This window comes from Pezoporus flaviventris, unplaced genomic scaffold (assembly GCF_033815535.1).
Source record: "Pezoporus flaviventris isolate CSIRO_AGI_PZ_B2104156 unplaced genomic scaffold, CSIRO_AGI_Pfla_v1 ptg000003l, whole genome shotgun sequence".
NCBI classification, from domain to species: Eukaryota; Metazoa; Chordata; class Aves; order Psittaciformes; family Psittacidae; genus Pezoporus; species Pezoporus flaviventris.
Window position 1 is genome coordinate 9,474,095 of NW_026892551.1, and position 15,223 is coordinate 9,489,317.

The following is a 15,223-nucleotide window of genomic DNA, read 5'->3' on the forward strand; positions in this document are numbered from 1 at the left end:
TAGTTAAAAATGTGGAAGACAAATCATGAGAGACTTGAGAATTATTTAAGCAAGACTTATTAACAACTAGAAACTGCAGAGAAGAGAGAAATGGACTAACTTCACAAGAAGAAAAGATCAGAGGAACTTATTTCTGTGCGGAAAATTGCAGCAGGTCAAGTATCTGAAGTGGTAAAACAAAATCCCTGAAATAGAGTCAAGTATTATTGTCCTATAAACCAGCAAGCACATTACGTTTATGGTTTGTAATGCAAAAAATACTTTATAAACAAGCTAAAAGATTCATGGAGTAGGTCCAAAAATATGTTCAAGCAATTATTATCTGCCCCAATCTAAAACTCAATCCTATATGTAGCTATTATTAAGGCCTAGAGCCATTTAAGTCTAAGATATAAAAGAAACACCTATAAAGTTTGATAGGCACCAAGAGCTGTACTTTTCAGCATATCTAAAAGTGCAGAAGTTTGATTGTGCCGAGTAGCTCATGATTTGGCTCATGCCAAAACCTGTCAGGTTCTAAAAACAGTGATCTGTCTGCTTATCTTGTCTGGGGAACCCAATACAGCGAAGTACCTTAGTCCACGTCTAATGCATTGAACACCTGACAGGACAAAGCGGTGTCTGGTACTGCATGGCCATTTTTTCCAAAGATGAAATATTCATTAGATTAACTTGCTAGTGGTTACAAAAATTCATCTATCTGGAAGCTCAAGTTCAGAACTTTTTTCAATGGAAAGTTCAAGCCCATGTTCTTTCTTCGAAGGAAGCTTCCCTGTCTATCAGCTGACAAACTATGCTGGGACTGCTGCTTTCTTCTTTTCTCCATTTTGAGCTTGTGTCACTGTGTAGAAAGAAATGCCAGTTGGAATGGGACAGAGATCAAATGAGCTTTAACTGTACACCAACACCACTGGAAACTTGGGAAACAGGAAGGAGATACAATACTTTTAGGTATGACTTTGTTTCATATGCCCAGTACTGGGACTAGAGGCCCTGCCACATATTCTGCAGCTGGTCAGTTGAGTCATCCGTGAGTGTGCAGTAACTCCTCCCAACAAAGTGTTTGTGGCCTCATTATACACTTCCCATACAGTAAGCCCTGTAGCAGAGATGGGGGAGGATTGAAGTGACAATAAAAAGTGCAACTTTTCCAGACAAATAAGCAGTAAGTTATTAAGATTATAATCAGAGAGAATGTACTTGATATGTATCATTTTTCCCCGCCACCTTTTGAGGCTTTTTTTGTTGTGCTGAAGTAATTGCTCATTATTGAATTCAATAGTGTTTTAAAGGGTCTGTATTACAGTTCGAAGTGTAACAGTGTTTTTCTTCCTTAGAAGTCATTACCCTTAGCAGTTTTTTTCACAGGCAACTTAAATCTACGCATCAAATGGTCTGAGAAAATTCCCTCCTTCCTTCACAAGTGTTTTAATCTTTTAACAGCATTTGAAGCCTGTTTTGGTGGTGGTGGTGGTGGTGAAATCTTGAGACACACTAAGTTCCTTCAAGCTCTTCTACAAAGATAAGCAGCCAGATAAAGGAAGTATTCCACAGAGGCTGAAGATGCTTCAGGAGCTCATCTCCAACACCCCAGAATTCACACCAATGAGACATTTCAACTGCAAGAAAAGCCTTGTTCCTACCCAGAACTTCCTTACATGCAACAAAAGTCTGCACAACATGCACATTCTTAGGAAGTTAAGGTTCATAAACTCCACTCCTCACACAGCAACTTTTGTCAACAATACAATTATCAGCATTAATATGTATTGAAACAGAGACTACAGTTTTTAAACTGAACTGGGCTACATCTGCTAGCCATTCAACTGCTGCACCATTAAGTCTGATCAGTGTTTCAGCAGCTGGTAAAAAGAAAAGCTTTACAGTATTCTCCATGTCAGTTTAAACCATGATTAAGAACAGACAGTATCCCAAGATTATTACTTTGCTAGACATAATGGGTAAAGACAGAGCTTAGGATGAGAAAAATGGTGAGATCAGAGTACCCAAAAAAAAAAAAAAGGGGAAAAAAGAAATCTTATCAAAATTCGTGATAACTTCTCTCTCTATGAAGACCTAAACTTCAGTTCTATGGGCTATGTTAGGCAAAAGTCAAGCTAGATTATCACAATGGTGACTTCTGTGATCAAAGATTAGTGAAATTACAAAAAAAAAAAAAAAAAAGTTCCAAAGGTTAGGGAGCTCTCCAAAACCTAAATTAACTGGATTTTTTCTAAACAGTTTTCCCTCTGCAAGGTTTGTTTTCCTTGAATAAATGAACAGCACTGTTGCATATCCAATTTAGTGGGAGGCGTCCCTGTCCATGGCAAGTGGGTTGGAACTAGATGATGTTAAGGTCCTTTCCAACTCAAAATCACTCTGAGTGTATATTTTTAGAATGCTTCCTTGAGCAAAGTCTGTTGATGGAACATCAATGCTCCAAGTAGTTTTAGCCCACTGTCTACCTCCAGCCATAGTGCTAAAATGTTGGGGCAGTCCTAAGGATTCTAAGTTCTTATAATTTTTATTCTCCCAAATTAGTGGTTGGTTAAAGAATAAAACAGAGAGCCAAATCAGATTCTCTTCTGCCTGAGGAAAGGGGGTTGAGTGTGAAGTCAACCATCGCCTGTCACACTCAGCCTGCTAAAATTCCTGTCAGCAAACAGATGGTTACAGCCTGCTGCCTGCAGTCTCTTACACAAATAGTGCAAACACAGCACTAGAGGTGTTACAGACTGGAGAGATGCAAAACAACAAAAACAAAAAACACCTAAAAAAACAACAACAAAAAAAAAACAACCAAAAAAAAAAAACAAACAACCAAAACCCCACAAACCAAACCCAAAACTTATGGCAGTTGGTTGGTAGAGATGTTGGATGCAAAACTGCAGAAACGTTTTGTTCCTTTCACTTTTTATTTCTTATATACTTGTTATTTAAATTCATGGGCTGCTTTATGGGTGCGAATATCCTCTATAGTTACATTGCATCCTAGGAATCAGAGTTACTTCATACAGATTTTACAGTAAAGCATAAGACCCAGAATAACAATTCAGAGAAACACTGTATTAATACCTTATTAGTTATTTGCTCAGTAAAACTGCTTATAAATCAGATTGATGCATGTATCAAACCCTGATGCGTTAAATAACATAGTAATGCAATGAGTTAAAAACTAATCTAGTATCATTTCCAAAACGCTTCACATAATTCTAGTAAGTCCATTTTTATACTTCTAATGTGTAGGCTGTAAAAGAGAAAAAGCTAAAGCTAACATTTTTAGGCAACTTCATTGCCTTTAGAGGACAGATTACATTCTTGTTCTGTAATGCTAAGCTAAACAAAAATCAGAAACAGTTATATAACTGATTTGATATTCTTCCGAGATGCAAATGTTTCTTTACAAGACTATGGGTTATTCAGAAGAAACACTGATGAATATGGGATGTTTTAGAAAAAAAAAAAAATCCCACCATATGTTCTTGGCAGGAGTGAAAAGGAAGCTCCTTTATGCTTCTTCTCTAACAATAAATTGTAATGCCCCAGGGAAGCAGAGATCTTTGAAAGTTCAAGTTTTATAGCAGTTGAGAACAGAGTGCACTGACTCTAAGTTCTTGCCAATGTTAACGACTGTTACTGTGATCAAAGTCTAACTTGGTGCATTCCAAGGAAGATTACAGTTCTCAAGACACACTAAACAAGTTTACAGACTAGAGTTTGCAGTTATGGTTTGAGTTAAGGAAGGAATCAAGCTGTGGTAGCTTTTTTAGTGGCTGCCAAGTTCAATCCATGTTAATAATATTCCTGATAATACTTGTGAACAAAAAGTTTATCTAAGTAAACATACTGATGCGCACAAGTACTTCACGTTTTTGTGAACATCTGAGACCAGTTCTTTCTTGTGACTTTTATACTGTCAAACACCAATTTTGATTTTCAAAGGCTAATTTTTCCACCATGAATATTTTTGACAGAGGTCTAATGAGGTGCAAGAATGTTATTTCAATTTAAGTGGCAGCTCAGATGCAGCACCTCAGTCTGCTCAGTTCTGAGCCTCATTTAGCTCAACATTTAGTTCTAGTAGTCAAAGCTGTCAGTTGGTAAATAGACGTATGAAGTGTATTAAAAAAAGATCCCAAACAACCCAAACCAAATAAACAAAAAAAAAACAAACAGGAGTTACAGAACCCAAGGCAGTATTCTCTGTGCTCCCTGAAATAGTCGATTTACTTTATATTGCAGTTCTCTCTTCCATAGTAACCAGTAACTGAAATACTGTAGGTTAAACTTCCTTTAGTTGCACAGTCTCAATAGCCTCTAAGGACAAGAAAGGAAAACCAGGAATTTGAGAACTCCTAATTTTCTCCTGCAAATTTAGGCCATGAACACAATCAAACTCTTATTATTCCTCTAACCAACATTTAACACAGGTATTTCAAGTGGCCATTTCATTTATATTTATTTGCTTGATTGAAACATTATTTTGAGCTGTGTTGTAACATTTAAAAGAAATCAACTTCCCAAAGACCATAAATCATATTCTGCTAAGCAGTAATGCATAAACCATGCTAAAACTCCCGTCCAAAAAAATTTTAACCACTAACACAAAAGCGGTTCCATATGCCGCAAGTACCACAAGATATAATAAAAAGTTCACTCTATCATTTGAACTTTATAACAAAAAGTGATACAGAAAGCCATTTGTCAGCAGTTAGCAGTATCTTGATGTTGTACAAACAGCCTGCCAATTACTTAGCACCACAACTATTTTGAGTATTTGCTGTGCACAGAAGCAAAAGCTGATCTAACTATAGTCTGCTAAGCCTTCCCCTCTCTTTGCAGGAGTGTGCTCCTAACAGTTCTGCGCCACCAATAGCTCCTACAAGCATACAAGATGAACAGTTTCAGGAAGCTGTTTGGGAAGCTGATGGAAGACAGAAGCAGTGTAGATAGTGTGTAGATAGTGGTGTAGATAGTGTGACAATTCAGAATGATTTCAACAACCACAGACACACACATACACCTGGCTAAAACTTCAGATACTATTACCAGGATTGTACTTGAGCAAGACTTACGCATGTCAAAGCCATTAGAAATGCAGAAATTGAATACAGGTTATTCTCTAGATCTAATTCCTTGACTAAAGGCCAATAAAGTACTTTTTTAAAGACTAATACGGTATAGCTCTCCATTTTCCTTACTGTAGAATTGAGCTATAATAAAGCATAGTTGCAAAGCAGTGAATACAGATGTCAGTAATACAAGAGCAGAGCAAAACTCTTGCTACTCACATTATTATAGTCACATACTAAAAAGGTCATTTATTTCAAGAATCAGTACAGATAATATTTTCTAACTGGAATAACTTCCCTCAAGATATCAAAGCATATCAGTGCTTAACTGAGTTAAACAATTTCTACCAATTTCTGCTTTATTTCTATAACAACTGTGCCTTTGCATTTTCTTCCTTTCCAACTCTTTCAAGAAATACAGTAACTTTTTATAATTAATGAAAATTGGTAGGCAGGATGCAAAATAAGTTTCTTCCACAACTTCAAATTCAAAAGGGCTACCTGCTTTGCAAAAAACTCTAGGCCTAAAAGTCTCTCATGTAATGATATTTTTCCTGTTTTCAGAAAACTCAACCCTCAGATTTTTTGATCTGTTACTTGAGAACAGTTACTATGATTGTTCTGATAGAAAGCAACCTAAGATAGAAATAAAATAAAGTAAAAATTAAAAACAAAAAACAAAAAAAAACAAACAAACACCAAAAACATGAACCTACATGAAACAGTGCTACGAAATAAAGAGGGCCTTGAGGAGCTGACAACTATTCTAGTCTTAGCAATAGCTGCCTTTCATGAGCTATCACACGGTAAGGAGAGCAAGCTGGATCCACAAAGCTTTATTGTAAAGATCTAGACCCTTTTTTTGGCAACTTTGGATATGAAATACCTGTCACTTGAGAAAGCGTACGCTTTAGCAGCATGAAATTTAACAGAAAGACTGCTACAAGAGTCTTAGATTAATTGCCCTCATTATGATAATCAAGCATAGGACCAGCATCAACCCACCCTTGAAACTAACACCACACTTCAGTGGAATTATTCCCAGATCTTATCGCTTGATATGAAACTAATTTTAAACGGAGCCACAGAATCTGTAAATCTTAACATATAAACTTAAACAAACCTGGCCCAAAATCTGCCTGTAGCAGAAGCCCAAATTTATAATCCTTTTAATTTGCAAACCTGAAATGAATTAGCAAAATTAAAACTGCTTAACTGTTCCTAAAATTCAGTCTCTTTGGGTGAAAAAAAACCCAAACTTTCTCTATTTTTAAGAAAATATTTAAGTAATTTAATAAAAATTCAGTAAACTTCATTAAAAACCTCACATAATTTACTACAAAAAAAATCTCCCCAAAATACTCAGTTAAATCCAGTCTGTAGATGGCCCATAAAAGGGGATTTGGGTTGGGATTTTTTTGTGGGGTGTGAGCTGTTTTGCTTTTTGAAACTAGGTAAGTTAATTGCAGCTATAAAATTTAGGAAGGCTGTTAAAGCACCCATCAAGGCAGGACACTCTACAGCTCTCTGCTTTAACCCCTTTTCTTAGCAATTCATCTTAATGCTCCATCTAAATAGACTGTATATTAACGATAAATCCCAGAAGCAAACTGATCACTGTAGCTCTTCTCTTCCAGCAATCACTAACTGAAATGTAGAATCTAGCAGTCCACAAATATTAAAGTTACATAAATACCCTGTTAAATATTTTTAAATATAACTCTTTTTCAAAACATAATTAAAAAACTTATTACAGATTATCCTAAAATAGAAACAAATCCTACAAACCAGACAAGACAAAAAGATGAAATACAGAGATACCAGAAAGATAGCATTGCTTTACTGTATTACCTCTAACCTTTTATTTCTAGATAAACCTGCTTTATTTTGAGGTTTGAAATACTCACACACATGGAACAGAACAAAAGCAGAAAATCCACTACCATATTACACAAATCAAGTATCCCTGAGATGATTAAAAAAAAAAAAAAAAAGAGACGACTTAGCGAAACTGCCAGGAACAATCAACCAATAAGGGCTTTACTTAGAAGCACTGAAGGCTGAACCCTCAGATATCTGAGAAATGACAGCCAAGAAGAAAAAAAGGTATCAGAACTCTCTGCATTCTTTGCTATTTCTAAACCTTCTACATCCCAAAATTCCACAAGATTTTACTTTTACCTTGGTGGTCTGATGGCGTGTTTTGCATGTTGGAAAGAAAAAATAAATTCTTGAAAGCAGTTAAAGTTTCTTAGCCAAATCAGCAAAGCTGACTGCCATACATTCCGCTTTTGGAAGTTACTCTAACAGTTGAGCTTAAGCAACATTTTCAGAAGATTTCGAGTGGACAGGACTATGCAATACCTACCCAAGGGACAGAACTATCCACACAGCAGGCTATCCTTAGGAAGCCCACAAGCCAAGTTAATCATCCTAAAAGAGTAGGCTGAACATTTTCTTAATCTTTAATTCTGTAAGAGGACTTTTTGCTCACATAGATACAGCACTTACTATCATTAAGCAACTACATAAAAAAAAAAACAGAAAAGGAAAGATTTCTATGCAAAATGCCCTGCTGCTCTGGGGGGAGAGGAGTCACAGATGAAGGGAGAGGACAAAAACCCAATAGAGTCATAGAAGGTCAAACACTTTCTTTTCCAGGTCTGACAGGAAATCAGAATTCTCAGGAAAGTAACCCTAGCAGTAATGAGTATGCAGGAGGAATGGGATTCTCTTATCTCTCGCACCAAAAGTACTAGAAATTATCAACTTACCCTGCAGGACAAGTTAACATCTTTGCATGACCTGCATGTGCTGACCTCAGCATCTTCAAGGGCATGCTGTTCATCAATCCCTCTACCACTACATGACGAAGTGTACAGCAACATTTAAAGTGCACCATTAGAAAGAACAAGACTAGGAGTCAAATACACTTCCCAGCATATTCACATTTCAGATTGTTTTGCTTAAGAAGAACTCTAAAGTAAAGCAATTCCTCCTATACAGATGAAAGGGGAGGCCTCGATGTCAATTTAACCACAGTGTGGTAGGACGGAATCTTCATGCAATTAGATATTCCAGTGAGATAACTTGTTTGTTTCTTCCCTCCTTGTTTTCATCGCTCAGAACTATTCCTAGGACATGTATTCAGTGGTTGTACTATTTGAAATTTGGAAACAGAAAGACAGGAAAAAGTTATTTTACCAGTCTAAGGAATATCCATATTGAATTACTTTCAGATTCAACTATGCAAAATGGAATAATAAATGCCTGGCAGGAAAACTACCTACTCAATATTTGTGTTTAGACATGGTTGCTAAAACAATCTTGTAAATTTTTATCATGAAAAAAAAAAAAAGTCTTCACCTTTCCACACAATTATTAGTCTTTTGCATTGTGGTTATCTTGATCAGGAAACAAATTAATTTGTGGAAGTTCAAGAAGTTAACTGTCCCTTCACCACTTAGATGCTTCCTGAATCTTTATGAAGACTCTAAAGAACTACAAAGTCCTTGCATTTCTCTTCCCAGTCATTCCATAATTTCTGCCAAAGGAACCCATACACAAACCATTCCATGGATGAATGTCACAGTACATCAAAATAACTAAAGAAGCTTTTCCTGTTCACAAAGATCTCAGGAAGAGATTCAGTCTTCAGCAACTTGTGGGAATAATCTCCATTGCCTCCCTCTTAATGAGCTTGCTAAGAATAGCTAGAAAAGGACTCATTTATAGAGAAAACAGACCAGATTTTCTTCTTGAGTCTCTCCCTTAGAAAAGGAAGAGAAGTAAGAATTTCTTCTGAAGTTTCTTCTTGAAATGAAGAACCTTTGATTAATTTGGAGAAAGAGTTAAAAAGAGTGGTGTTTTTTTTTTAAAGAAAACATCACACACAAAGTGGAGTATTTGTAACAGAAATGGTTAAAACAATTTTTCATTTCATGATGGTGCGGCAAGACTGAACAGAAAGGATTGCTTTGCTTTTTCCTGCATTGTTTAGAAAACGCTGCACAAGACACATGAAAAAAGAAAATCTCACTTACTGTACTCCACAAAAAAAAAAAAAAAGAAAGCAGATGAGCCACTGGAGTCTCAGGCAAACAGAGGAGGGCTCCTCTCTTTGTCAAACAAAGCACTGCAAACAAAATCTAGTAAGTTTTCTTTTTTTGGAACAAATACTGAAATCTGAACCAGAAAGATGGAAACCTGCCTTAGCATGACTGAAGCAGAACAATACTGACTGTAAAGTTTATATTTATTCTACATTTTTTTCATTGTTTCTGGGATTTTTTTTTTTGTTGTGTTGTGGGGCTTGGGGGTTTTTATCCCCCAGTCTGTTGGAGGATAAAAGCTTATAAAGATATGTATTAGCGAGAATTTATCTGAATTAGTATTTGTATACAAACAGCACACACACAGTGGCACACCAAGTATTGTACTATCTCTTTTCCTTAAGAAAAACTTTTCAGACCCTCAGAAAACATTTGTTCCCCTTGTATGGTTACTATGGATCTTAGTCCTACCTACAGATTTGCCATACCAAAACCTCAGCTTTCATTAAAAATAATATTACTGGCTGTTTGAAATGAAGGCTGAAAAGCTCATCCATGTTAGGTAAAATCTTAAGAAATATCCCAAAACACACAAACCCCAAACCAAAAAAACCAAACAAAACATATAAGCAAGCTTAAAGTTTGGTTTCTCCCCCAACTATGCCATTTGATTTTGTGCCCTCCTTTTTGACTAATGACACAATACTGCAAACTAAGCAATGAGCTCCATTTCAGTGTAAACCTTTAATACAAGATTATTTTCATTTCAATTATATTGAACTTAAAGTGGTTATTAACAAAGATTTCTTTAAAAAATGAATACCTCAGTCTGACCTTCATGGGCACTGGATTCATGAGTGACACGAATAGCCTAAAATTAAAATATATTTCAATCAGACTTTAAATGAGAAACTTTCAGTGGTTTAAGAATCACCGTACACCCTTCATTTGATCAAATACCATAGATGTAACTATTTTTTTTCAGTTCTTATAATAAATAATAATTTAATAAACAAAGAAACTCGACTTCCAAGGATCTCAGAAGACTAATATTTCATTTTCATTACAGTCTATTCAAATCAAATACAGTTTGTAATGGCACTTTTACACACAGAAATTATTATAGGCAAGTGGTTTTGGTATGTATTACTTCTTGAGCAAACAAAATACTTGAGGCAGATGCTTTGATTAGACATCTTGTGTCCCAACATTTCTACAGAAGATGTCACCAAACCTCTGTTGTTTCTGTTTTTTGTTATTACTTCACTCAACCACATGGTAACATCCATATTCCTGAGCGCTTCACAGTAAGCTTAAATGGAACTCAGACTAGAAAATCATTAAGATTTTCATTTTGAGAGAGGATCATCATTACCATCAGCAGCAACACCAGCATTCTCCCCTTCCACTACTGACCAGATATTTCTGCCACATCCTTTCAAACAGCACTAATGATCTGGCTAACCACACTACCAGCTAGATCATCTAACTAGGGTGGTGGGGGAAAGAGATTGTATTTCAGCCACATCAGCTCTTTGTGTGCCCCAAATAGCTATAGCCAAAGGGAAATGACTAGAAGGTACAAACGAAGGGAGGCAGCAGAAGGACCGTCCTTTCAGCTCCGTATCAGCTTAAACTGACCATTAAACTGCATCCTGAACCTCCAAAAGGTTATGCATACATTTCTCATCCATTTCAAAGTAATTTTAAACTAAGCCAATGAATTAATATAGATGAGGAACATTGACAAAATCCATTCTGCTGACTGAGCTACGGGCAGGCAGGAACACTATAAACTACCAAAGCAGGGCTTGCTTTGTAGCAACTGATCAGAAGCTCACATGTAAAAACGAATTGTTAGAGTGCTTCACTGGATCAAGTCCTAAGGACAGTATCTGCTAATGCAAGTAGTTCTTACACCATTTTAAATAAAAGTAAAAACACATGATACTAACTTCGTAAGTTTCTAGATATTTGGCCCTCTCTTCAGGAGTCATAGATAATGAATCTTCTAGGAACTTTTTCAGTGAAGAATTGGTTTCTTAAAAAAAAAAAGAGAAGGACATAATTATGAGTCATGCTTTAACTCCAACTTCATTCAAAGTTTACAGAATGCTTATATCCAACAAAAGAAGACAAGACAGAATTACATTGTATCTTTAAGACCCTGAAGGCTGACTGCATGAGGAATTGCTACCAGCTGCAGTTTGCAATTTTTTGAGTGCTTTAGTTTGTGGATTAGCATGAAATACTGGTTTTATAATTATAGGGAGAAATGCTCCTTAAACAGAGATTGTCCTTTTTGAATGGTTATATTCAGATAAAACAGTACAAAATGTATCCTTCCTTCCATGCCCCCCCACAGGTAACAGAAAAAAAAGGGAAAAGCCAGCCGAGAAAAAAAATCCCAACCAACTAACAATCCCCAACTCAAACTTACCAAAATTCATTTTATCTCTGTTGTTTGCAATAGCATGAATTAGCCCAATTGTTCCACAAGCGTTGTTAATGGTCTGCTTCATGAAATACACTGATGATTTGACATCTTGGCCCTTAGCTTTTATTCTCTCTTCTTCTTCTGTTCTGAAGGTTTCATACTAGAAGGAGAGTTACAGACATTTCACAAATAGTGCAAATAGATACTGGCTACATTATTCAAGCAAAAATAAATTAAACAAAGCACCAGCTAACTAATAAAACCAAAACTCAACCTGTAACTTGAAACACTTAACATGTGGTCTAACAAGTTTATGTAAACTTACTCAACTGAACAGCTCTATACTGTTTCTCAAACCAGTGCCTTGTCACTAGCCAAAACCAAGTCACACTTGAAATATCATTTTTAACACTTGTTCTCTAGCATGATTTCAAAAAAGTTCAAACTATTTCTTTGATCTGAGCACTTGTCACTGCCTCTCTTCAATCCAACAAAAAGCTTTTAAGGACAGAGGTCTCAAAGTACTAGCAAACCATAATACTTCAGGTGTTTAATCAGCATGAAGCACTCTTACAAATTCCATTTTTACATTTCATTTTTTCCAGGAATATAAAATAAAATTTATGTAAAGCTCAAGGCCCCAAAACAGGCCCCTTGAAAGCCACATTCATAAAGTGAATGTTTCTGTTCTTAGTAAAAGAATTTACTTTGAACAATATAAAGTACTTGTTTTGTAAAGATCATAATTGACTTAAATCTGTTCTACTGTACAACAGTGTGTTGGTTTTGTGGGGTTTTTTGTTGATTATGGTTCTGTTGATTTGTGGTTCTTGGGAGAGGGGCAGTTTTGGTTTTTTTTGCTTGCTCGTTTTTTGTTATTATTTAAAAGACTTTCATCTCAAACAGGAGGAAAAAAAAAAAAAAAAGAAAAAAGAAAACTGCAAATATTCCAGCCAGGGTTGTTCTTTCTTCCTCCTTTACCTTTTACTAGGTACTTCTGGAGACAATAAAAATATTGAAGCAGATATGCTTTTTACAGAAGCATGACAAAAGCTAACCATGAATTCGAATTGTTATCAAGGAACTCCCCCTGAAAACCCATGAGAATTTTTTTCTCAGACTTTGTGTACCATCAGTGACAAAGAGAAGCAAGAAATTTTTCCAGTGTCATGATTCCATGCTTGCAGCTGGCCTGAAAGGTCTAAGGAATAGTAAGAGCACTTACAAAGCATTTTAATTTGACAGCACTTAACTACAAATTAAACAGCCTTAACTGAGAAAAAAAATTCTGATGTCTATGAAATTAAACCAAAGTTTAGAGACTGTAAACAATATACACAATATAGCTGCCATTTACTCCCTACCAACAAAAATAAACCCCACGGCAAAAAATAAATATGTAAATGTTGAGAATACTGAAAATACATTTTTGAGCAAGGATTGGAGCAGATCACCTCAAGAGGTCCCTCCTAACCCAAACTATCCCATCATACATGCATATATTGGACAACGCCCAAAATGCTCAACACTCACAGCATTCACCTACAATATAGACTATGAAAGTCATTGACCTTTAAACTACACAGTAACCCTAAGACCATCCGTATGCTAAGAAGAGTATTTTGCCCTAAATGCAAGTTTAAGCAAATTGATTTATAAGAATCATGGAAAAAAATGAACTTCTAGACAGACCAACAAAGACATGATAGAAAAGTATTCATAAGGGCAACAAAATTAATTGAGACACACTTTTATAAAAGTAGATACAGCCAAGAAAAACAAATAATAATTAAATAAGAGCAGAATATACTGGTTATATTGAAAGAGAGACTGAGGAGGGAAAAAATACTCCATAAATAAAATAATGCCCTAGATAGTGTCTTGTGGAGTTCATACTGAACAACAAAAGCTTCAGAACACTGGGACTTCACATTAAAGATCTGGCCTTCACACACTCAGGCTGCACAGTTGATAGAGACACATGTCCTTTATGTCTCTGCTAGATTCTCTTGCTGGAGAAAACCTCAAAAATTTGGCTGGTGGTCAAATTTGACTGACTAACACAACAGAGCATATGTTGGTTTTCTGTTTCTCTTTGACATACGCCTCTTGATGAAATCAGATACACCCTCTGGAACAAGAGGATGGTTGCTCTTTCCAGTGGGATGATGATCCCATGGTATGATCCAAGAAAGGAAGTTTGCAAGGCAGCAAAGCAAGAGAAAAATGACAGCCACAGAAGGACCTCAGACCTGTACCTCAAGAAGCCAGACAGAAACCACAGCACACAAACCACCACCTTAAAGGTGACAGAAATTAAATTTCCTGAGCACAGGTGAGGACAGTTAAGAGTTTGCTTAAATTTAAAACTATCAAGGTGGCTGAAATCAAGCCTGAAAGGGACTGCCTGCTGTTTTGGAGAAACTGAGAATGCAAAACCTCACAGGACGTAAAGAGCAAGAGTCACTCTTCTCCCTATTTAAATGGGGTCTGTTACAGAAGTTAAGCTTTAATGGCTAACTGCTTTGTCCTTATAAGCCATAAAGTCTTTCTGAGATATATATTCAAAGGAAGAAGTTTGAGCAGTTTCACTTCTTTGGAAGACCTTATTACAATCATGTTAAGAGTTTTATAAACTGGAATTTCAATATAAATCATGTATTTCAACCTATGTAATACTTGAAGAAGATACGCAAGATGGATGTCTTCTCTTTGCAGAAGCATACGAGAAGACAAAATAAACAGACTTGATCTACCTAAATCAAGTATTTCAAAATTTAACATAGAGGAGGAAGGGAGGGGAGAATTCTCTTTCATCTTAGAAATATGCCCCATGTGCCCAAGAAGCAAAAGCCATATTGGTAATGATGACTGAACTGAAAGTGAATTGACGTTTGGTCAGTGCAACAGTACAAAACCTCAAAACACAGTTGCATTTGATATAGCTAGTTACATCCTCCCTCTTATTTTGCCTATGCTATTGTAGCTTTCTGCTATAAGTAGCCAAACTGAGCCATTTCACAGTGCATATTTAGCAAAAAATAGTCTTCAACTGACTGTAACAGAAACCTGAAACACATTTCTCTGTGCTTCTATATCAGCTTTTCCCACTCCAACTTGAAAAGAAATTGGAAACATACATGCAAGATTATCAAAAGAAGGTTCTAAAGGAAGCATTTTGTTGTTTTTAATTAAGAAGTCTCTTGAATAAAGTTTGAGTCTCATCTTGATTCTATTATGATACCAAAAGTATAAGATTTGAACTGTTCATGTCCATTTCATTTACAACAGAAGTGATTAGCTGATTAGTAAACAAACATTTACCTTTTCTGTTATTGGAAAGAGAAGTAGCACTGCACAGACAGGTCTTGGCACCATACTAAGCAGTTCTGGTTCCATACCATAAACATCTACAAATTGCCAGTCAGGATGTATACCTAACTGTTTGAGAAACTGCAAAAGAAAAAAATAGGATAATATTAAATGAGTAGCCTCATATACTTATCTTTTTAGAAGCATAACAGAGTATTTATAATATATAATACACTGCAACAACCCATACTTTCAAAAATTTAAGGAGAATAAACAAGGTTCAAATTTTAATAAACACAAGTGAATAAACTGTAGTGCAAAAAAGCCACACAAAATCCCCATGGTTTATT

The 15,223-nt window shown here is 35.9% G+C and overlaps 1 protein-coding gene across 1 annotated transcript in view; it reads right to left on the minus strand.

Annotated features, from left to right (window-relative positions):
• Positions 1-15,014, minus strand: part of UCHL3 (ubiquitin C-terminal hydrolase L3) — a 32,495-nt gene extending 17,481 nt beyond the window's left edge. Inside the window, exons 1-4 of the mRNA XM_061445263.1 lie at positions 14,886-15,014; positions 11,565-11,721; positions 11,080-11,165; positions 9,948-9,995 (exon numbers count right to left, since the gene is read on the minus strand). Of these exons, the coding sequence (XP_061301247.1) occupies positions 9,948-9,995; positions 11,080-11,165; positions 11,565-11,721; positions 14,886-14,960 (366 nt within the window). The 5' untranslated portion in view covers positions 14,961-15,014. The remainder of the gene's footprint in view (positions 1-9,947; positions 9,996-11,079; positions 11,166-11,564; positions 11,722-14,885) is intronic.
• Positions 15,015-15,223: the final 209 nt, after the last annotated feature.